This window comes from Cynocephalus volans, chromosome 15, assembly GCF_027409185.1.
Source record: "Cynocephalus volans isolate mCynVol1 chromosome 15, mCynVol1.pri, whole genome shotgun sequence".
Taxonomy (NCBI): domain Eukaryota; kingdom Metazoa; phylum Chordata; class Mammalia; order Dermoptera; family Cynocephalidae; genus Cynocephalus; species Cynocephalus volans.
The window spans coordinates 96,444,795-96,467,986 of record NC_084474.1 but is presented as its reverse complement, the minus strand read 5'-3'; the positions used below and the strand labels follow the sequence as shown (position 1 = coordinate 96,467,986).

Here is a 23,192-nt window from a genome sequence, read left to right as displayed (position 1 = left end):
ACGTCTACAGCTGTGGGAGTGACCCTGGAGCTGTCGAGCATTCAGAACCCCAGCAAGAGCAGGGCTAAAGCAGCCCAAGCTGCAGGCCCAATGGGGGGCTCTCCACCCAGTCTCGACGTCTGAGGGCTGCTGGGGGGAACCAGTGTCATCAGCAACAAAGATGGGCCTGGGACACCTGCTCTACCTGGATCTCAGACCCACTGTCCTCCACCCACCACACCCTTCCCGTGGTCCAGCTGAGGCCAGCCTCCCTCCCCACTTCCCTGTCCCTCCTGGGAGCCGGGGGCCTCCGCTCCTGTAGGTCTGTTAAGGCAGATGCTAATGCAACTCGGGAGGGGTAGAGGTTCTGCAGGGATGACCAGCTCCAGGCGGATGCTGATGCTGCTGTCCCCAGGTGGTGGACAGTCCTGAGCACAGGCTGGGCACCGCCCCCCCATGTCTGCCTGTTCCTCAGAGAACAGTAAGCATGGCCTGTGCATGTGCGGGACACAGGGACAGTGACGGCAGGCCAGGGTCCGTTGGTGGTGACAAGATGGACAGCACCTCTTGGGGGGGGCATTTAAGGGCAGACTGGGTGACTGGGGCCAGGCAGCCACACGTCAACCAGGGGAGCAGAGAGCACAGACCACGGGCTGGAGCAAGGAGTAGCAAAGGGCAGATGAGGAATGTGCAGATTGTGAGGTGGAAGGCTCTAGAAGGACTTAGGCAGGGCATTAACATGCTCCTGCACAGAAAACGACGACATGCTCCTGCACGGAGAATGACGTTTGGGACTGCAGCCTCTGCCCAGGCCCTGGCTGTGAGGCCCTTGAAGCCACAGCAGACCTAGGTGAGGTAGACAAAGAGGCCTCTGCACGCCCCAGCCCACCTCCCAAGCCCACTCACCCAGCACCGTGAAGCAGCGAAGCACCTCCTTCTGGTTGCTCATCACGAGGGGACTCGAGGACTCCACGGGCACGCAAATCTGCTCCAGGGGACAGGGGACAGAGGACAGAGGTCATGGGTACAATTACGCCCTGGGGCCCAGCTGGGCTGGAAGGAAGGACACGCGCCCGGGACAGGAGCTAGGCCTGAGCAGTGGGCCAAGAACGCTAGGTTTCCACCTCTGCAGCTGCAGTGTCAGCAAGAGCTCCAGTGCAGGCCACTTTAGCTGCTTCTCACCCAGGAGTGGGGACAGCCAGGTCTGGCCACAGGACACACTTGACACTCATAATCAGAGAAGCATCAGCAACCATCCCCATCCCCATGGTTGGGTGAAGGGGAGAGGGACAGATGGCAACACACAGACACACACACAAGGGGTCCTGAGTCTCAAGGGAAAAGTCCCGGCTCCTTCCTTCCCACCAGGAGCCGGAGAACAAATTCTCAAGAGACTCTTCTTTATTAGAAAAGAGACAGCTTCCCACTGCCCTGGGCATGCACTCCCAGGACACAGGCTGGAAACTACTAATCCGTAGAATACATAAAGCACTGGAAACAAAAACACCTAGAGTTCACTTGTACAAAGTTGGGGAAAAAAAAAAAGCTGCATTGGTAAAAAGTAAAAACTAAGGCTGTTGGAAGATGTGTCTCTGGGCTGCACAGCACCTCAGTGGAGGATACTGAGGCACCCCCCCACACTAACCCAGGCATGATATCCCAGGTCCCCACTCACTCCTCAGTGTCACAGCAAAGGACACCAGTGGGACACTAGTCTCTGGGCAAAAGGCTCTAAAGCAAATCTTCAGTAGAGCCCATGTCACAAGCCAGAAGGGTGACCAACAGGACAGAGCAAGGTCCCGGAGCCACAGGGCTCTCCCAGCCTGGACTCTGCCAGTTCTTGGAGACCCGTGGGTGAGCAGCATGAGGCGGAGGTGCTGGCCCCAGGGCTCTGGGTCCCCAGATAGCGCCTTGTGATTTCAGTCATAAAGACCACATTTGCTCGTGCAGGGCTCTGCGGCTTCCTCCCGGCCCTCTTTCAGATCACCCGCTCTGGGGACCCAGCGCCAAGTGTGAGGACATTCCAGAAGCCAACAGCCCCATGAGTGAGCCGGACCCTCCAGCCCCAGCAGGGCCTCAGGAGACACAGCCCTGGATGAAAGCTTGACTGCAGCCTCGTGAGAGACACTGGGCCAGAGCCGCCACCTGGGCTGCTTGTGGATTCCTGATCCACTGAGACTCAAGAAAACAGAAGGTGCTATTTCAAGGTGGTAAGTTTCATGGCAGCTGGTTACGCAGCGACAGATAACTAATGCAAATGGGTAGTCACCTGGAAAAGAGACAGAGTTGGGTTCTCATTCACTCCTTCCCTAAAGTACATTCCAGGTGGATTAAACAATAAAAGTATAGGGGAAACTGAGAGAATTTGAAAAATAACCACTGAATTTGACAGGCTTTTCTAGGTATAACAAAACCTGAACTGAGACACAAGAGATGGATAAATGCTGATGTAAAAATTACAATTTGCAGGGCAAAAAAATAGCATAAACAGAGTCTGACGATGAGGCACAAAGCGGGAGCAGACATTTCCACATGTGCAGCGTGAGCACAGGCTGTGCAGACCTGCTGCAGCTCAAAGTGAAAACCTCAGACCCTACAGAAGACCCAAACGTGAGCTCTCAGAGCAGGAGACAACACGCTGCTTCTTGCCTTTCCACCTTCTGTGCTTTTCCCTTTCCAAGTGTGCTCACTCCATCCCACAGAGCCATTCCCTTGTCCTCTCACTCCTGCAAATGTGTGGTGTCTCGCGCGTCTCTGCTGAGCAACGACACTGCCACAGCTCTCATTCTCACCGCTGCATTTTCAGAATTACACACGTTTTCTCCACTGAAGCCCAAGGCCTTCTTGGTTAGGTTCACTCCCAGATACTTCACAGTGTTTCTCTTTCTGTTGTAAATCTTGACACTTTCTGGTTGGTCGCTACACAGTGGGAAGATGCCCTTGGTTCTTAGAGGCTGTTCTTGACCCTGGCGGCCTGCTGGCCTCCTCCTGCTCTAGCAGTCTCTGTGCTGACACAGCTCACTCTTTCCAGGTGACTGACTCGACTGTCCGTAAAACAAATGGGCTGAGCTCTCACACAACGGCAGGAGCTGTTCTGGGTGCTGAGACGCAGCAGCGGGCAAGCCCTGCAGCCAGCACCTGCTACCACCCCGACGACCCTCCTCCCAGCCTACCTGGGCATGCAGAGCGGCCAGCAGGGCATCGAGCTGGACCTCCAGTGTGCGGCTGCCCACGCTCACAGCTGCCTCGAGGATCTGGCCCAGGCTCTGCTCGGGGCAGGGAGGAGAGTGCGGTCAGTCCCACATCCAGCCCCCTTCCACAAGCAGAGGCCCAGGGACCCCACCTTGGGACTCAAATGAGGAAGACTTTCCCCCACTTCTAGAATCCAGAGTGGAGGGGAGGGTCGGGAAGGGGTCGGGAAAGGAGAGTCCCACGTCAGATGTCGGAGCGACAGGCCACATGGCGCTAGTTCCGTGGGCTCCTGTCCAGTGCAGAGCGGTGGCTGAAGCCTGAGCTGCTTCCCACCAGGACCCCCATCCTTCACAACCCACCACAGGATCTCAACAGAGGACCTGGGTGCCAAACGCAGACACCTTGGACACGTGGAAGGCCTCTGCGTGCTTCTTGTAGAGGGCGAGGACTCCAGGGAGGAGCTTGGGGAGCTGCTCTTCCAGCTTCTCACCAGGCAGCAGGTGGCTCATAGGCCCTAGAGCCTCCACCACGGCAAGCCGGAGCTGAGGAGACAGAGGCAGGGGCCATGCTGCTCACAGACAACCCCAGAATGCAAGGGCCCCTCACCAAGCACCCTGGGCCAGGTTATCAGCGTGTCCTAAAGGGGATGGGAAGAGAGCCCGGTGGCCAGAGGTCAGAGTGCAGCTGCAGAGGGACCACAGCAAGGGGCTGGACAGTGGCTAGGCCAGGGGGGCACATGGGAAACAACGGGTGCCACCCCAGGCAGCACTGGGGCTTTAGAGTAGAAAGGAGGTGGGGGCTGGAGCAGGGCACCCACAGTGACTAGACCTCAGGAGCACATGCTCCCGAGAACAGAACACGCTCCAGAGCAAGCTGGCACCAGCCACAAGTGTAAAGAACCTGCAGGTGAAGTGCAGCGCATGTGTGGGAACCTGCAGGTAGACCCCACCCAAGGTACCCTCTGCTCCCCAATGCAACCCCACCGCCTCCTGAGCACCAGCTGTGGGCAGGGCACTTGGGAGGGGGAGCACCCCGGCAGTGGGTGTAGAGAGGTGACTCGGCCCCCCTTCCCCTCCCCATGACCACCCCAAGTCAGAGTCCACAGAACAGCAAGCAGAGGCAGGAGGGCCGTCGTGGTGGTGGGATAGGCCCGGGGTGGGAGAGGGCAGCTATGCAAGGCCCAGGTTCCAGGCACCTAACAGGCCAGTGGGGCCACAGGGGCAGCTGGGGTGTACCTTGGCTTCTCGGCTCTGCAGCCACTGGTGGAAGAGAATATCGTAGGCGCTGAAGATGTCAGCAGCAAAGGCGTCCTTCCTGACCGTGGGGTCTGGGGCTTGGTCCAAGTTGGCCAGATACTCCAGGGTGCTCTCGCTGAAGTGCTGCAGGGCTACAACCACCCCGCATGAGCAGCCACAGACCCGCGCCCAGCACCCCAGGGTCTGCACTGCTGTCCCTTCTACAAATCCCACAACAGCCCGCAGGCCACCCCTCCCAGAGGGGCCAGGCACAGGACTCCAGGACTATACTGGGGTGAACAGTATCCCCCAAATTCATGTCCTTTCCAGAACATCTGAATGTGACCTTATTAGAAACAGATGGGTCATAGATACAACTGTTAAGACGAGGTTACAGGAGAGCGGGGGGGGGGGGGTGCTCTGCATCCAATGTAACAGTGTCCCTGTAAGAAGAGGAGAAACAGACACCGGGGCAAGACGGCCACGTGACAACCAAGCAGAGACTGGATCAGGGGCAACTCCAGAAGCTGGGAGGGCAGGAAGGATTCTCTCCGAGCCCCCATGAAGGAACCAAACCCACCAACATCTTGATTTTGCACTTCTGTTCTTGAACTTGGAGAGAATAAATTTCTGTTGTTTTAAGCCACCCAACTTGTGGTACTTTGTTACGGCAGCCCTACAACACTGGTACAGGTACCAACCTCCCCAAAATGCTCTCTGGCCAGAGACCCGGCCCACTCTAGTCTGCCAAGGGGACGGGAGGAGGCGGTGTGGCAGCCGCCTCACCCCTCACAGACCGACTCATGCCACACCCTCTGAGGGCCGCAGTGCCAGGCACAGTGCAGCATGTGAGGTCCTGCAGCCAGAGAGGGGGCAGGAAGGATGCAGGAGGCAGGGCAGAGCTTCGGGGAGCGCAGCAGTGGGTGGTGGTGCCAGGATGTTAGGGCAGCACAAGGGCTTCCCAGGACCGGCGACCCTGAGACAGTGTGCTGGTGCCATGGCCTGTGTGCTGACCGCAGTGTCACACGTGTGTAGCTACCTGGGCTTTGAGGGGATGTGGACGTCCGGGTGGAGAAGTCCAAGAGACACTGGCCATGGGCCCAGGACTCAGGCCTGGTTCAGGCACAGGTCTGGGAGTGGACAGCAGGGGCTGGGCCCTGTGTCAAGGGAGAGATGGGCATGCAGAGGAGAGAAGCTGAGGCCAGGCCCCTGTCACACAGCCCCACTCGGTGGGTAGAGGGAGAGGACACTGGAAAAGAAAACTGACAGATGAGACAAGCCACCAGGAGAGGTGGCATCTCACAGCCAGACCTTCCATGCTCCAGGGGAAGTCCACGCATGGAGGGGACCGCACACGCAGGTGCGAGACCAAGGGCGGGCCACTGGGACCATCTCGGAGGCTGCCCCCAACCTTCAGCTCTGCTTGACAGGGCCACTGGCTCCACAGAGTGGTTCACCAACTGGCATTCCCCACAGCCGTGCACAAGTCCTACTCCAAATGTAATCTAAACTTGATATTTTCAGACAATTTAATTTTAACTTTCTGTAAACTGACGTGAGACAATACCTCACTGCAGCTTCAGCTGAATGTTTCTGGTCACTGGCGGGTTAACCCCTTTCTCTTGTTCGTTGGCTGCTGCGTGAGGTCGGTCTGTTTCTCTCCCCATTTGCCCGGAGCAGCAATCTCCCTCTTATTTCACAGTTCTTCCTGTATCTACTTTGAAAGGCAGCTCATACGCGTGGGCTCTACCACTTACCAGCTGTGTGCCCTGGGACTGACTGCCTAGCCTTTCTGTGCCTCAGTTTCCTTGTCTATAAAATGGGGAGATGTTAGCACTTGCCCCAGGGCACTGTGAGGCCCACCTGGGCTGACGCAGCTGTGGGGCAGAGAACCAGGTCAGACTCGTGAGCTCCAGCTACCCCGGCCCTGTGCGCACCTGCTCCGAGGACTGCAGCTGGGCCTTTCCACGTTTTATTTTCACACTTCGATTTGTAACATCAAACTTATTGGTCTTTCCTTTTTTTTTTTTTTCTTTCCCTTTTTAGTGACCAGCAAGGGGATCACAACCCTTGGCTCGGGGTCACCCGCACCGCGCTCAGCCAGTGAGCGCACCGGCCATCCCTATATAGGATCCGACCCCGTGGCGGGAGCACCGCTGTGCTCCCAGTGCCACACTCTCCCGAGTGAGCCATGGGGTTGGCCCTTGGTCTTTCCTTTGTGGTCTGGACTTTTTGCACTTGAGAAATCACTTTAAACCCAGCACGTAAGAATCAGCAGTGCAGGTGCTCCTGATGTCCAAGAGGCTTGCGGGCCTCTGGGTCCCCAACAGTCTGACGACCTCACACCCACTTTTCTCTCTGCAACTCCTCCTCACTTTGGACTGGCAGCCTCGCTGAGGCGGACCCCAACCCCACCAGAACCCAGACGTGTGTTCTGCCCTCCTGCAGCCCTGACCCAGCTCCTGTGTTGCCGGCAGTCCCCAGGAAACCTCCCTCCGCCACTGTCCCCTGCTGCAGAGCCCCGCCCTGCCCCCATGAGAGCAAAACTCCTGAGAAACATGGCCCAGATATACCCCCTCCACTCAGGTCACCAGCCACCTCCAGGGCTAAACCAACATCAAGTCGTGAGGGGCTCGATAGGACTTTCACTAGAAACTGTGCTGACTGCAGATCAATGGGGAGGGTCGCCGCCTTTGAGGTTGGTATACAGGAATGCAGACGATCTTTAGATCCTGGTCATACAGCAGCGTCCTGCTGAACTACTGTTATTCCTACTAATTTGTGAGAATGTGCTAGGATTTTTGCATAGACAATTTCATTAACTGAAGACCATAAAAGTTTGCTTTTGTCCATCCATTCTTTGTCTGGTTGGCTTACTGCTGTCCTCTTGTGCTAACCTCTCCAGGACGATATTAGACGAAGCCCCTGACTCGGGCCTGCCTGCCCCACTCCTGCTGCTGGAGAAGAACTGGCTCCGCCCCACGGACGCTCACCAGCTGTGCGACTCTGGATGGATCACTGACCCCTCGTGGCGGCCTCTGTCTTCCCGAGTATAAGATGAAGAAAATAACAGTACATAACCTCAAGTGTTGTTGTGAGGGCTGAGCACAGAACAGCGCCAACCGTTAGTATCACACATCACCAACAAGCTGTAGCTTTAGCAGGTTCCTGCCACGGGTCAAGACATCCCACTGGCTCCAGAGGGTATGATGAATGTGTGTCCAGAGCTGGCTGCTTTTTCTGACTCTGGCTGGAGGAGCATATTTTTTTCTTGCTATGACAGGTTTCCGGGGTGAACCTGTCCCTGCGTCCTGGGCACCTGCTCAACCATGACTGGCTAGCATTTTAGGGCTTTTTCATCTTTGCTTCCCGATGAGCCTGACCTGTTTCCCTCTCACATGTCATCTGGTTTTGGTGACAGGTTAATTTGGCCCATAAATTAAGTTGGTGAATATCCTTTTATTGCACATTCTCTGTAAGTATGTGTTTTAAAAAGTGCAAAGTGAGCACCCATGTCTCATCTTGACACTGGTACGGATGCTTACTTATTAAGCAAGATGCTCCCTTTGGGGCTGAGATAAATATATTTTTTATCATGTAAAAGAACTATCCATCCATTCATATTTATTGTGGGGGTTTTTTTGTTTTGTTTTTTAAAAGACAACCGGTATGGGGATCTTAACCTTGACTTGGTGTTGACAGCACCACGCTCTCCCAAGTGAGCCATGGGCCGGCCACTATTCTGAGTTTTTAATAAAGGATCGACAGCTAGGGAGGTGCTCTATGACTCTTCTTACACCAGTTAGCATGATGATGGCTATCAGCAAGCCTCCTCCTGTGGAACTGTCCCTGTCCTCGCTGTCTGGGCTGAGCTAGTTGTTAGGCTCAGTTATCCTGAAGGGTGCCACACGAAACGAATCAACTTGGTTCCTGAGTTTTGGAACCGACAGTCAACGTACCAAGGGTTACTGTCTCCTCCCAAAGCCTTCTCGACAAACACATCCAAAACCACCTCTGCCTGCAGGTTCCGCTGCAGGATGTGGACAGTGAGGGGCAGGCTTGTGAGCGAGGCTGGCCTGCCAGTGTCTTTGGTGTATCTTGGTGTAAATATAACACTCAGATCATAAAAAGAATTTGGGAAGTTTTTTGCTGTTTGGCTCTGGGTGACACGGACCTGAGGTGTGGGATAACCACTTTGGAAGCAGCCCGAGTCCAACACTCAGGGTGGTTGCTGCGAGCTCTCCTTCGGGGAGTTCAACCTTCCTAGGAAATCACTCACAGCTCGGGGTTCTCAGAGGTGGCTGCGTTGAGCTGAGCCTTTTCACTTTTTTTCCCCACGTTCACATAACTTTTATTACAGCATACTGTTATAATTGTTCTATTTCCTAATTAGCTATTGTTGATAATCTCTTACTGTGCCTAACTTATAAGTTAAACTTTATCACAGGTATGTAGGTATACGAAAAATATAGCATATAATGAGCATGGTAACATCTGCACTTTCAGTCATCCCCTGGGGGTCTTGGAACTTATCCCTGCAGATAAAGGGGGACGACTGTACTTGCAAACACATTTCATGAGAACAGCCTCACCTTGATACCCATGTCAAACAAAGACATCACAAGAAAAGAAACCTACACATCAATCTCTCTGATGAACACTGATGCAAAAATCCTCAATAAAAATCCAAAAACACATCAAAGAGATTATATCTTACAACCAAATGGGATTTATCCCTAGCATGCAAGGCTGGTTTAATGTACAAATCAGTGCATGTCATACACCACGTTAACAGAATGAAAGATAAAAATCTCATGATCATCTCAATTGATGCGGAAAGAAAGAAAAATCCAACATCCTTCCTTGATAACAGCGCTGAGTAATTGAGGTATAGAAGGAAAGTTCCTCAACATAATAAAGCCATTTATGAAAAACACAACAGCTAACATAATCGATGGGGAGAAACAAAGATTTTTCACCAAGATCCAGTACAAAGCAAGGATGGCCACTCTCAGCTCTTTTATTCAGCACAGCCCTGGGAGTCCTTGCCAGAGCTGTCGGACAAGACAAAGAAATAAAAGGCATCCAAACTGAGAAGGAGGAACAAAAATTATCTCCATTTGCAGATGACACGATCCTATATAGAAAACCTCAGAAACTCCACAAAAAAACTGTCAGAATAAATGAATTCAATAAAGTTGCAGGATACAAAACCAACATTCAAAAATTAGTAGCATCTTAATACACACATAACGAGTCTTCACTTTCAAGTCTTTTCATCTTCTCCACATGTATGCTCGTTTTCCTATTAGAATTTCTCATTTTGTTTTGGGGTTTTCTCCTGATTAGGCAGCAACTCAACTATTTCATTCACTTTTTTAAGGAACTGGATATAAAATATAATCGTTCTGCCAATGGTTTATTTTCCAAAGCACTGGTTTCTCTCTGTATTTTCTGCCTTGTTCAGGTCTGGGCAGGTAGAACGAGGATCAGACGCAGCAGTGATGAAAGGACGACAGTGACACACATGCGCAGGGCACAGGTGCAGCTCTGGCTCGGCACATACGCATCCCCGGGGAGGGGCTGTGTGCAGGGAGGGCTGCGGAGGCAACGCTGGGCCGTGGCCACGTGCACAGCACACCTCCCACCCTGCAGTGGTCCCATCTGAAGCTGCAGGCACAAGGAGGGCTGCCTGCCTCCCGCTCCCTCCTCTGCGCTGCACTGTGGGTGTGCTGCTGCTCTCCTGCCAGCACTGGGGTGCCCTGTGCACCCCTGATGCTCACTCCCACAGCTCCCATGCCCTTTCCAGCTCTGTGGGTGGGCTCCAGGGAGCAGGTGTCCTGGCAAGGGCTGTGGGGCCAGTGTCAGGGGTATGGCTTTCCCGGTGGCTAGGTCACAGTGTCTATACTTGGGCGGGATGCATGTAGGCATAGACCTTCTAACTCACCTCCTTGGATTGCTTGTGCTTTCCGGTGTCCTCTGACACCCCCGCCCCACTGCCCTGTCCTTCAAGTCTCAGAGGGGCCGCCTGCTCAGTGCTGCCTCCGGATTGTCCTCAGACCCCTGCCCAGCTGCTCCTCTCTTCAGTGTCTGCCATCAGCTGTCTAACCCATGGCCCGCTCTTTAGTGGATGATTATTGTTTCATGTCCAAAAATTTTATTTGGCCCTTTCTCAAGCTGGTCTCATCCTTGCGAATCTTGCTTTTTATCACGATGTGTTCCTTTTATCTCTTTACCCTGTTACTTCATATCCCATAACTGATCACTCCAAAACATGTGTCTTTCTGCTGATTCTGCTCTCTTGTGTGTGCTGGAATCCACGTTGCGGGTCCTGGGCCTGCTGGGAGACGCTCGGCCACGTGCCCAGGGCCAGCGCAGCACCCCCTCTGGTCTGACCGGGACTTGGACTGGCAATAGGACGCTGGTCCCCCTGCCCAGGACACTTCTAACCCAGCCCACTTATAAGGCTAATGTCTCAGCCTGGGGCTTCCCAGTCCAACAGAAAGAATAAATTTGAACCCTATGTCCACATGCAGACAAACCATGATTACAACTTTTTAGGAGAGAGAATTTAAAAGAAATTTTTTAAAAAACAAACAAAAAAAGACAAAAAACTGAAACTACCTCCCAGGGCCCATGGAGGAAGGTATCTTTCAGTTGCCCTTTCATGCAGGATCTGGCCCCACCTGAGGTGCAGAAGGGCCTGTCTCCCACCCACCCTGTGGCTGCCAAAATGACCAGCAGACACCCTGGGGCAGCTGGAGGCCTCTGACCCCTCAGCTCCTCTCTTGTCCTCCCTGTTGGCCCTAAGGCTTCTCTTTCTGATCAGAACGACGACGGTCCAACTGGTCAGCATTTCCAGGTATTTTGTAGCAGGAAGGTTTTTCAGAATAACAGGCCAGAAGCAGAAGCCCAGCCCTAAACTTGTTAAGTTTTGATCTTTAATCAAAGTTTTGTACAGGCATAGGTTAGAAGAGCGATTCTCATGCACCCCCCACCCCAATTTTCCTTCTCTGGAAGCAGCCACAGGGGCCAGATCTCTCTGACCCTGGTGTCTGCAGTGTCTCTCACCGCCCCCAGGAAGGCTCCTCCGTCCCCGTACACTTCCCGATCCTCGATGCAGCCATGCCCGGCCCAGCCCGGCCGAGACTCGACCTGCCCCCTGCCACGGCACTGCTCAGAGCTGACCTCGCTGGGACTAATGCTCCTTCTCACGCGGCTTTGTTTTCGCTGGACTTGGTGATCTGCGCGTGTCACTAACGTGGCCCCAACCTCCCCTCGGCTAAGGGGATGTCAGAGGCCAAGCCCCAGGTTTCCTGCTGTACAGGGCCCACACCACACCTGTCCTGTGGTCCCCTGGGGTCTTCCTTCCTGGCTCAACACACGTCTTAGTGGGGTACACCCTCCAGTCACTGTCACAGACATGTGGGAGGGAGATGCGGTTCTGAGTCTTACTTCGCTAAACCTCAAATGGCATTTGGGCTGCACCGCTAGGCTGGACACTTCCCCTCAGGGCTCTGCCATGCCGTCCTCTGAGCTGGCCGGTGCGGGTAAGAAGCCCGCGGCAGCCCTGTTTGCTTGGACCAGTTTTCCCCCACAGAGGCGTCCAGTGCACTGAGCAGACCTTCCATCTGGAACATCTTCGGGTCAAGCACGCTCCCGAATCACGCTCGCTGCCGCCCCACTCCCTGTGCACTCTCTCTCCAGGGTGTCTCTTACTGGAACACTGGTGGCATGGCCCAGCCTGCCAATTCTCCTCGCTCCTATTTTTCGTATTTTTACCTTTATTTGCTGTTTTCTGGGGGTTTCCATCAACATTCTCTTCTAATCTTTCTATGATGCTTCCATTTCTATTATTGTGTCTTTAATGCCCAAGAGCTCATTTTCTCAGCCTTCTCTGGGAGCACAGCTGCTTCGTGCCAGCACGCTCTTGGGTCAGGGATGCCTGGCCTTCGCTTGTCTCCCTGGGGACAATAACCACAGAGACCCCGTCCTGGCTGTCCTCTGCTCGAGCTGTTGCTCATGTCACGGCTTCTGCTTATTCTGCTGCCGCCTTTCCCGGGTTGGCAGGTGACCAGCAGCCTGCCCTGCTGGACGCTGTGGCCAGGTTGCCCATGCACCTGGCTGTCCTGGGCCTTCCTCATGGCTCCTGTCCCACCTGGCCGCAGTGTCTGGCGAGCTGGCTGGGGTGAGAAGCCATGGTGTGCAGCCACTCCTTCCTGCGGCACAGTGCTGCTGCCTCAGCTGGACCTCCATCTGCCCATGGCGGACCTAGGCCTGCCCAGAGCCAGACGCTGCCAGGCCTCCTGTCACTGCCGCCTGCACCCGCTGCTGGGGACCCTGGGGCTGACGTGGACTCTATTGCCCGGCTGCGGCCACTGCAGTCGGCAGGACTGCGTCTCCTCCCACTGCAAAATGGCACATTCCATCTGGGGTGGGCAGCACACAGCGCACTGGGCCACGCTGCTCACTGAACCCGCCTGCTCCACACACAAAAGAAAACGCCAGTGTGGGAGAAGCTGCGAACCTGAGGCCCACGGAAGGGAGCGAGAGCTTGTCAGGACTGCGTGTCACTTCTGCTCAGAGCTGCAGCAGCTGCAAGAAGAGCCCTGAGGAGTGGTGGGGGACAAGACAGGCATGGCCCCACAGCCATCCTGCTCCTTGGTGTCTTTGCTGCCTCCAGCCCAGATGAGGCCTGTCCCCTACTCTCCCTACACGTTGCCAGTGTCCTGTTGCAAATCCCATTTTCAGCTAAAATGAGGTCAAGCCCCCACCCACACACGGAAGGAGCCTGAGAGAGGAAGACCCCAAATAAAAGCACAAAAGAGGCAGGGCAGGGAGACTGGTGTGCACGGGGGCCATGAGGAGGGGGTGGCGGGAGCTGAGCCCCTCCAAGGGTTCTGCCACTGCACTGGGAGGCAAGGCCCCTGAGAGCCTCAGCACTGGACCCAAAGCCACCACCAGCAGAGTGGGCTGGGGTCCAAAGGTCCAAACCAGCCCCTCAGGTGAGCATCAGTCCCGGCCCCCCATAACCATGCCCCTCCCACTCTTCAGCTGTCAGGGAAAGGGGCCAGGAACCTCCTAACAGGCCCCCACCCAGGAGGGCTGGATTAACACGGGGCTGAGACCCATGGGCGCGAGGGTGCTGTCCTTCTGGGGACCTGAAACAGCCCAGACATGCCCCACGCCCACCAGGTACCAGAGCTGGCAGTCCCGTTGCAGGGTGCTAGGGACACGAGGAAGCCGAAGGCCACAGCTGTGAGGTGTCAGGACCTCCAGCCCCTGCCAAGCCAGCCCTCTGCTCCCTCTCCCTCTGTACCCAACAGCCAGCTCCCCACGGCACCTGCTGCAGCTGAAACCACCGAGGTCCACACCCTCGACATGCCACGGCCCCCCTGCCAGGCACACATAGGCCATCAGGAACACGGCTCTTCAGAGCTGGGGGAGGAGAGTGAACGTCCCCTCCGTTCTGAGACACCCCAGTGAGTGGCCTCTCTTCCAGCTCAGGGCAGGAAAGAGATGGGGGCAGAAAAGCAAAGTCTCCTCCCACTCCCAGGCGTGTCCAGGTCCCATGGACCCGCCATGTGAGGCACGGGGTCTGCCCAGCAGCACAGAGAAGCCATAAGAGGGCAAAGGCCACATGTGCCCAAGTGCAGGACCACCTGGCCCCCCCTAACAGCCGGCCCCTCCTTCCCACACCCGCTAAACCAGGCACTTCTGAGGCACGGCTCCCACAAGAGGCGTGTGAGACAAAAGGATAAAGGATAAGAGCCCCCGTCTTACCGCAGCAAAACGCCACCCTCATCGTGTCGTGCTTGGCCATGCCCAGCATGGGCAGCATGGTGCTCAGGATGGACGGCAGGAAGGGGACTGTGCCGAAGGCTGCAAGAGAGAAGCCTGTCAGGCCCAGCACGGTGGCCACCACGAGTCCTCCAAGGCCTCAGACTTGCTCAAGGACACTGGGGAGGTGTGGCAGCTGCCACCTACCATTGGAAAGCGAGAGGTCAGCGAGCGTCCGCACCACAAAGCAGTGGGGCACAACGCCGGGCTGGAGCTTGCTCAGCACCTCCTCCATCACCTGGTTGACGTAGCGCTTCCCCACGGCCACGAGGACGTGGCTCGCTGCCTGCTGCCAGTCACAGACCAATTCCTGCACCCAAACACCAGGAGGTAAAGCCTCTGCCAAAAATCTCCCAAGAGGCAAAATTGAGACATTCTGCCCCGCGTCACAGCCAGCCGAGGACAGGCTGCCCTCTCTTCAGGGCCACCCGTAGGTGCAGGTCTGAGAAGGCTGCACATGGGGCCTCCCCTCCAGAGGGGCCACCGCCTGGAATCTGGCACCCGTGGGAGAAGCATTGGAGCCACAGTGGGAGGGAGCAGCAGCTTTCCCAGCAAAGCCAGGACCAAGCCTGCATGACCAGAGGGCCCGGTACCTTAGTCCTGGTCATCTCGTTGGATGCCAGGAGGATGACGATGCTGGCTGTGTCCTTGTCCAGCTCGCTGGGGCAACTGCTCAGGATCGCCTCCATAGCCCTCAGGACCATTGCTCGGTATGGATGTGCCAGCTGAGGAGAAAAGTGTGGGGAGCCGGGAGGTGAGCGTGACCACCGCTTTCTCTGCAGGGACCAGAGTGCCCAGGAGCCTCCACATGGGAGGGCAGATCTCCTTACTCTGGATGCACACGGAACCGACTTAAACGCTTGTGCACAGACCAAGCAGGACACAAGCAGCCAGCTTCTCCCTCCCCACCCCACCTGGGGCCCTGCCCATTCAGCCTCCTGGGTTAACCCTCCACAAAGCCCTGCCCTCTGCCCCCATCCTCCACCTGGACTGCACTGCCTTGGGCACCCCCAACTGTAAATGCAACAGGCATGCATGGTCCTCGCCTCAACAGAGAAAACGGGCCAGTTGGGGTGCTCAGCAGAGTGGGGCCCTGGAGCAGCTGCCACCGAAGGCACCCAGCTGCCCTGGAGCGGAAGCCCCCAACACAACCACTGCACACCCTCCAGATAGAACTGCATGGGGTGGCCCAGGCACTAGCAGTGGCAGGCATGGGACAGGCTGGCACTGCATGGGCACCAATGGCCAGCAGTGGTCTGCACCTCTTCCTTTACACCAATGGCTATCTCATCTGTGGCCACAGGTGGCAGAGGGGCACTGCAGGTGGACAGGTCGGCTCAGGCCCAGATGGGAGAATGGCAGCAGCTTGGTGAAGAGAGCCACATACGACACTTGAAGAAGACCATGTAAAGGTCATTTTGGGAAAAGCAGTAGTGAGTCGACATACAGACTCCGTGAAAGTTCTCATTTGTTTTTTTTGTTTTTGGTGGCCGGCCGGTACAGGGCTGGAACCCTGGACCTTGGTGTTATCAGCACCATGCTCTAACCAAACGAGCTAACTGGCCAGCCCCAAGTAGGTTTTGTTCAGACTCCTGGTCACTTAGACTCGGACTGGGCCTTGGCATGCACATGGCCACGGCACACCGGTCCTGAGTCAGGCAAGAGCCCCCAGCACCACAGCAGACAAATGCACGTGCTCGCGGCCGAGTCTGCAAGTGAGCTACACACAATCACCATGCATCCCTGGGCCCACAGGCAGATGTGCTTTTTGTTCCTGAAAATAGCCAGTGGAGACCATCAACACGTCCAGGTACAGTCACGGTTCACACAGAACCTGCTGGTTTTCCAGGACAGAGCTTTCGTTTGGGTTTCACTCTGTCAGTGCCAGACTCTACATCCTTGAACTTGGAGCCTCCATGGTGAGAGAGAAAGCCCCTGGGGTGGGCCAGGCTCCCACAAAGCCTCTGTAGGCAGACTTGCACTGAAACTCCATGTCACATAACGAGGCACTGCTTCTGATTTTCATCGCTCAGACACTCTTCCTGGGTGGGCGACAGAGCGGGCGAGGGGCTGCAGGGCAAGCGTGGCGGTGTGGGAGGCGCTCTTGCTTCAGAGTGAGGGGACTTCGTGGAAAGAATGAAAAACTAATGTAAACAGGTATTGCTCTGCTTGATCAAAAGCACTGCCAGGCTGGAAAGAGCAGCTCGGATGGAGCAGCTAGAGCGTGCACCCGCCTGTTCAGACCCAGCGCTGCCACCCTCCTCCGGCTGCTGTCTGGGAGCCACACTCCAGGGCGCAGCACGTGCCCACTCAGCTGCTGGTTTTCTTCACATGTGTATGAGGGTGTTTGGGGGAAATCTTTGCTTTTTCCCCCTAGAAAAACAAAAGGGAGAAACGGAATTCCTGGGACTGAGCTGGGCACGTCCGTCACGACACTGTGCTCTGCACAGCTCACTGCTCAGCGCAGCGGGGTCAAGGGGATCAGTAAACCCATGAGGCGTGTGCTCCTGGAAAACCTGGGAACCATGAAAAAGATGCATTCTTTGTGGAAATTCTCGGATTTGGTTTAATTGTTTCATTTTATGGCAATAAGCACCGTATTTTTTAAAACCCACTTCCATTCACAGTTGGAACAGGCCCTACGCAGGAAAGTTCCTCACGGAAAGCCTCTCCCTGCCGGGAAGCAAGCACGATGACGAGCTCCTTCAAGTAAAAATACACAACTTCCATCAGGTGGAGATGAAGCTGTCCTACCGGTGGGACGACTCACTGCTGCTCATCTTTAAAGAAAATGTTTCATTTCCATCCTATGCTGCTCTTGGAAGTGCACACTGCGAAGAGAGGCCGCAGCACAGCGAGGCACGGGGCTCCTGCTGCTCCCGTGGCCGCGCCCCAGTGCTTTCCACCAGGCCTAGCCAGGCTCCACGCACAGTGGGGTGAACAGCGCGGAGGGACTGAACTGGGACACTGACCATGTCTGCGTCTCCGGGCCAGAGGCAGGCAGCAGAGGCTCACTGAGGACACAGGCCCTACGTGGTACAGCGCGGGCCAGACCCCAGCTCAGTAGTTCTCACGGTGGGTGGAAGCCAAAGAGACAGCCCTGCCCCTTCCCCAGACCTAAGTCTGCCTAGCAGCTGAGCGGATGACCAGGCATGACACTACGAAAATATATACTTGGTCCTCATCCAGGTCTCCTAACATACAACTCCTCAGATCCTTAGAATCTCCAAAGTGATGAGTCTTTCTGGATGCTAATGATGGCTGGCAGCCCCTAGGTAGCTTCAGGGTGGGGGCTGGTCACAGAAAAGACCAAAGTGGGACTTTCAGTCCCACCCCCCAACCTCCAGGGACAGGAGAGGGACTGAAGTCTAAGCTGATCACCAGTGGTCAAGGATTTAATCAACCATGCCTGTGGAACAAAGCTTCCACAGAAACCCAAGAGCAGGGTTTGGGAAGCTTCCAGATAGTGAACACGTGCAGGCTCCCAGCCTCTTCTCCCATCCCTCGCCCTGTGCATCCCTACATCTGTGTCCCAGACCAGAGTTTCCACACAACCTCACGAGACCTGGAAGTACATACAAGGTCAACAATTAAAACCTGAGCTGCACAAAAAGACTTCCCTAGAGAATCAGCAGCAAAACAGCAATTTAGCTCAACCACAGGGTTCAAGTGCTGGTCCCCACAGAAAGTTCCCCCATTTTAGAAGTAAGCAAAGGACAATAAACAGTACCAGTGCAGAATTTAAGTGGTGGGAACAACGAATAATCCAACACAGATCTGAGAGAGGAAACAAAATACCCACAGACCAGAAACAAAGTTTGATATTAACTAGTAAAGGTCTCACTTCACCAAAGAACATCTATAAAACTTAGAAGGACCGGAAGCCCCCTGAGCCCCCAAGCCAGGCCGAGGGGGAGGGCTGGGGGCCTCAGCCATGCCCCTGACACCCACAACCAGCCCAGCGACAACCACCAAGCTGCTGCAGGAAGCACCCCAGCCTTCCGAACCGGGATGGTGGGGGGCCAAGGGCCTCAGCCACGCCACCCCGACGCCCACACCCAGCCCAATGACAACCACTGAGCCACCACAGGAAGTGCCCTGAGCTCCTGAGCCTCGTAGGTGGGGGACTGAGGGCTTCGGCCACACCCCCGACATCTGCATTCAGCCCAGCAACGATCAAACCACCACTGGAAGTGCCCTGGTCTCCCCTGCAGGAATAAGGGGGGGTGCCACAGGCCTCAGCCACGCCCTCCTCCCCTCCAGCCAACGCTCCACAACAACGTCCTAGAACGTAAAAACAGACGGAGCCGGGGACTGATCCCTCCTCCTGCAACTGGGCATGCTGCTGCTGCCACGGCCCCCCGTCACTCTTTCAGAAGGAGAGAAGGTATCTCAGGTTATCAGAGGTGGAAGGCAGAGGGAAAGGGGGATGGGAAGAGACTGGAAAAGGCGCATAAAGAAAAAGTACGATTTGTAATAATATATATGCTAATAATATTGGTTTGATCAACATACGTCGATGTTGAACCCCCAAAATATGTATAATCAATTATGACTAAATTTTTTTTAAAAAGAGGTCTTAATATTACACTACAGAACACTGGGTGGACCAAAGGGAGCCCCTGCTGGTCTCCCAACATTAAAGGGTTCCACAAGTTTGTCGGATTTTACTAGTTTGAAGATATTTAAAAAGTCAGAAGGCAAAGACTGCAAAGAGAGCCTGGCCAGTTAGCTCAGTTGGTTGGAGCATGGTGCTGATAACACCAGGCCCAGGGTTCAATCCCTGTACTGGCCAGACACCCAAAGAAAAAGAAAAAAAAAAAAAGATTGCAAAGAGAAATCTGATCTTAAGTTGCCTGGGGCAGTAGCCAGGCAGGTTAACAAGATACAGACTGACAAACAGGCAAGGGTCCTTTGGCTCAACCTCCTGCAGGGACCTAAAAGCCTTTTGCACTAGACAGGGTAAAATGGCCAGGGGGTGGAGAAGAATCTTTTCTGGGGCTCCTTGACACAGAAGTCCAATGCTCAGTGATTCCAAGACCTGTTGATAAAGTCCTGTTGGAGGCGACAGTTAGGAAGGTAAGGGACGATGCAGTTAAGAGAAAGGTTCACAGGAGAGTTGGTATGTCTGAACCGGCTCCGTGTGAAGAGACTGCACCTCTGGTATCTGATCACATTACGGGATGGACGTTGCATATGACTGGGGACTGTTTCCCCTGCCTGGTACTGTAAAGCAGAAGGCACATAAACATGCCCTTCTAGCAACACTAATTGGACTTGCTAAATGGGAGCCAGTTAGACTGCCTGAGCCCACACAGTGCGGAGTGGAAGCTGCAGTGCTGGCAGGGACAAATTCTCTACTGGACAGCCCCACGTGGAGCCTGACTGGGGCTTATGGCAAGAGCCTGTGAGCACCTCCCAGCAACAACTACTGGGACTTTGGACTAGAAAATCTAGATGGTTTATATAGGATCACGCTACCTGGGAAACACAAGGAAGAGATACTCACAAGCAGGGAGCCCCTTCTTCCCTCAGACTGACTCTGGAACTGCGTGAAGAGCTGCCGGATGCTACCACCACTTGGACGGTGCCCTATGAACAGCTCTTACCGACCGGACAAAAACTGCTGTGTCTGTGGATGGCAGTTTCAAGGGGAACGAACAACATCCCGTTTAGAAAGATGCTGCTCTGATAGAAGAGGGTAAAAACAAATCAGCCCAGTGGGCTGGACTGCGAGCTGTTTTCCCAGCAGAGATGGAAGAACTGAACGGTGGTAAGAGCCCCTGTGCCTGGGTTTCTGCTGACTCATGGGCAGTGGCCAATGGCCTGGCCACACATTCAGGCAGGAGGGCAACGGAGACCTGGCTGCTAAAGAGAGGTCAACGCAGGCACGGCCCTGTGGGCATTTGAGGGTGCGTATAAGTAGGAAGTGCCAATGAGCATCAGAAGAGCTCCTCCCAGGCTGACAAGGTGACTGGAATCGACAAGCAGGTATCCCACTGGGCTCCCTCGAGGTGGCCCCCAGGCCCATGACATGAGTGGACATGGGGGCCGCAGCAGTGCAGAGATTGGCTCATCTAGACATGCTCCTCTGGCTCCCTCTCAGGCACATCCCCAAGGCCTTACAGCCCCTGAGGAGGAGTCTGTCCTGCGCTAGAACCTGGCTGACACATATGAGACTGGACCTGTTTAAAGCAGTTGGGCCTCGCACTGTGCAGGAGCAGAGACGCACCCCAGTAGCCCTCGGCAGCACTGAGCTGTGTGCTACAAAGTCGCAGGCCTCCAGGCTCAAAACAGAACCACACATGGACGCCAGACAAGCACTAATACCTGCAAAGCCTCACGTGTGCCCTACACTGGCCTGACGTCTGACACCTAGGGACGGTGGCAGCTGTGTTCTTTTGTCCCATGTCCCTCTGGAGAGAGACCCAGTGGGGCTTAAGTGTGCACACTGCCCAGAACGCGGCCACTGGCACAGTTTCAGTGAAACACAAATGGCAGGAATGGAGGTAGCCGGCCTGCACCTGGAAGCGTGAGCCGGGATGACCGGAAACGGCTCAGGGAAGGGGGTGCCTGGACAGGGTGACACCCCGCAGGATCGCAGCTTCTAACTCAACAGACATTCCCCATGACCATGCCAGTGTGAAGGAAGAATTTTTTTTAAAAAGTCTATAAAAAAACTGGAAGGCTAGAGAAGCGGTATAATCAGAAATGAACTAGGACAAGACAAGCACGGAACACACCTGAATTCTGCTACCCATCGCAGGAAGTAACAAAGGCTCTGTTAACCACCTTTAGTGCTCTTTGGCCATTCCCTCCAATAGCAAGAGCAACCCTAGACAGATGCTGATTTCAGCATATGGCAGCACTGGGGCCCTTTGGCCACATGGGGAAGGGCCCAGATACCCGCACCTGCAGCTGCGGCACTTGGAGGAGCAAGTGCGGAGGGCTGCGCCTGCCCAGGACCGTCATCAACTTCCCAACGAGCCGAGACAGCCAAGACGGCCGAGAGGTGAGAAAACAGAGACCCTCTCCCCCAAGGTGTCACAGAGCCATTTTTGAGGAGCTGGGCTATTTCCCCCAGGAGATGGTAGTTGACAGATAAGAGAAAAATACATTGCACAGAGGTCCCTTTTTACATAAAGGACTTTTTGAGGTCTCTTGAAATTATGAAAGTCTCTTCCCCTTCCAGGAATGGCCCAAACCACGCACTGGGAAAAACTAGGAAAGGAACATCCCAACTTCAGGGACTGAGATCTAACATGGGTGGAGGTCACAGAGAACTACTGAGCTCAGGCCCACGAGTGCAGAAACTCTGCTTCTGCCCTGGGGCTGTAGGGCCAAAGAGAGATTACCAAAGTCTCTCATGGCTCTGCTCAGTGAGCAGCATTTGTACGAGGGCATGGGGTCCTGGGGCAGCTCCTCTGTGGGGACAGCAGGCATGCTTGCTGCCTCAACCTCAGACCAGCCCTCCCGGTGGACCCAGGGCCCCTGGGACACTCTGTGAGCACTTAGCAGCATATTCCCAGACACCTGAGCTGGCGAGACTCTTTGAAACAACCGTCTCTCTGACAGGCAGGGACTACGATCTGTCCCTCTGGCTACAGGCACAGAGCTCAGCAGGGAGAACCGTTCAGGGTCCACTCAGTGGGTAAAAGGGAATGGAAGACAGTCTCTGTCCATGAGTGCAGAACACTGCCTGGTGACAGCCCAGTCTCCTCACAACAAGACCCCAAGCTTGCTGGGGGACGCAGGCACATCACACCCGTGACGGGACAGGGCAGGTCCCCTGTCCTGAAACACCTGGCCCGAGGTGGCTGAGGCGTGCAGCTTTCTGCCAGCAGCCTGGCATGGTGCCCAACTGCTGCTCCCGATGAGGCTATCTCATCCCAAACCAGGTAAGCACAGACCGAGGGTGGCCCTGATGACATCACCATCCCCAGGGGCAGCAATACCTTGTCATGCTGCCGCAGGTACTTCTCACAGGCGCAGAGCGTCTCCCTCGGCTGCGCCTCCCCGAGGGAGCACAGAGCACGGCAGACTTGCTCCTGCACTGCAGGGTCCTTGTCGGTGATGGCGTCCAGCAGGGTAGAGGACAGCTCTACAGCAACAAAGCTGGTTAGTGTGCTCAAGCCTGAGTGCCTTCCCCACCATGCCTCCCCTGCCACTCCTGCGGCAAACACCCCATCAGCCTCTGAAGATCACAGACTCAGAGCAGGAGACAGCACATTCCAGCACATTCTGGCACTGCCGCCAGCCTGATGCTACAGGGCCCAATGGGCCTGGCCACCTTGCACAATGGCCATGCCTGCTGTCCCCTCAGCCACACCTGCCATCCCCACGGCCATGCATGCTGTCCCCATGGCCACACTGACCTGCAGCTCACATGTGTCCTTCCCTCCATCTAGACGGCCCACGCCCCACCCCAACTGCCCCACCTGTGCTGTTGAGGGGTCAGGAGCTTTGAGGGGGCAGGCTGCAGAGCTGAAGGGCTGAGGGGCTCAGACTCCGACTGTGGCCAAGAAGCTGCTTGACCAGGGCTGTGAGATAGACAGAACACGGCCACCTACCACATAGGCACATGTGAGGCTGTTCTAGCCATGACCATGAGGCCTGAGCCTTCCACGAGGCCAATGGCTCACCCCCAGCTGGGCTTGGCCAGACCCGCTGCACTCCACAAAACCTACACAGACGCAGCTTTAATAAGCAGCCTCCCTGAATGCCCAGAGCAGCACTCCTTGTGCTCAGGACAGGTGGGGTTCTCCATGATCCATCTCCTACACTGAATGCCTGGACAGGCAGGTACGGAGTGAAGGGCCAGGGACACCAGCAACAAGAAAAGACTGAAGGAAAAAAGCTCCAGCCCCTGTCCTGCGGTGCTCAGCCTAGAAGGACCAGATGGGAATCAAGGAACGGATGAAGGAACGCAGCACTCTGCAGGGGAGC

General features: G+C 55.4%; 1 protein-coding gene across 4 annotated transcripts in view; it reads right to left on the bottom strand.

Annotated features, from left to right (window-relative positions):
- MROH1 (maestro heat like repeat family member 1) overlaps positions 1-23,192 on the bottom strand; it is a 79,649-nt gene that overhangs the window by 43,388 nt on the left and 13,069 nt on the right. For 3 of the 4 annotated variants that reach the window (XM_063079216.1, XM_063079217.1, XM_063079219.1), the window contains exons 3-10: positions 22,202-22,347; positions 14,840-14,971; positions 14,394-14,556; positions 14,190-14,288; positions 4,407-4,558; positions 3,573-3,713; positions 3,153-3,245; positions 886-964 (exon numbers count right to left, since the gene is read on the bottom strand). In XM_063079216.1, the coding sequence (XP_062935286.1) occupies positions 886-964; positions 3,153-3,245; positions 3,573-3,713; positions 4,407-4,558; positions 14,190-14,288; positions 14,394-14,556; positions 14,840-14,971; positions 22,202-22,347 (1,005 nt within the window). The remainder of the gene's footprint in view (positions 1-885; positions 965-3,152; positions 3,246-3,572; positions 3,714-4,406; positions 4,559-14,189; positions 14,289-14,393; positions 14,557-14,839; positions 14,972-22,201; positions 22,348-23,192) is intronic. The other variant, XM_063079218.1, reaches the window with a different exon arrangement.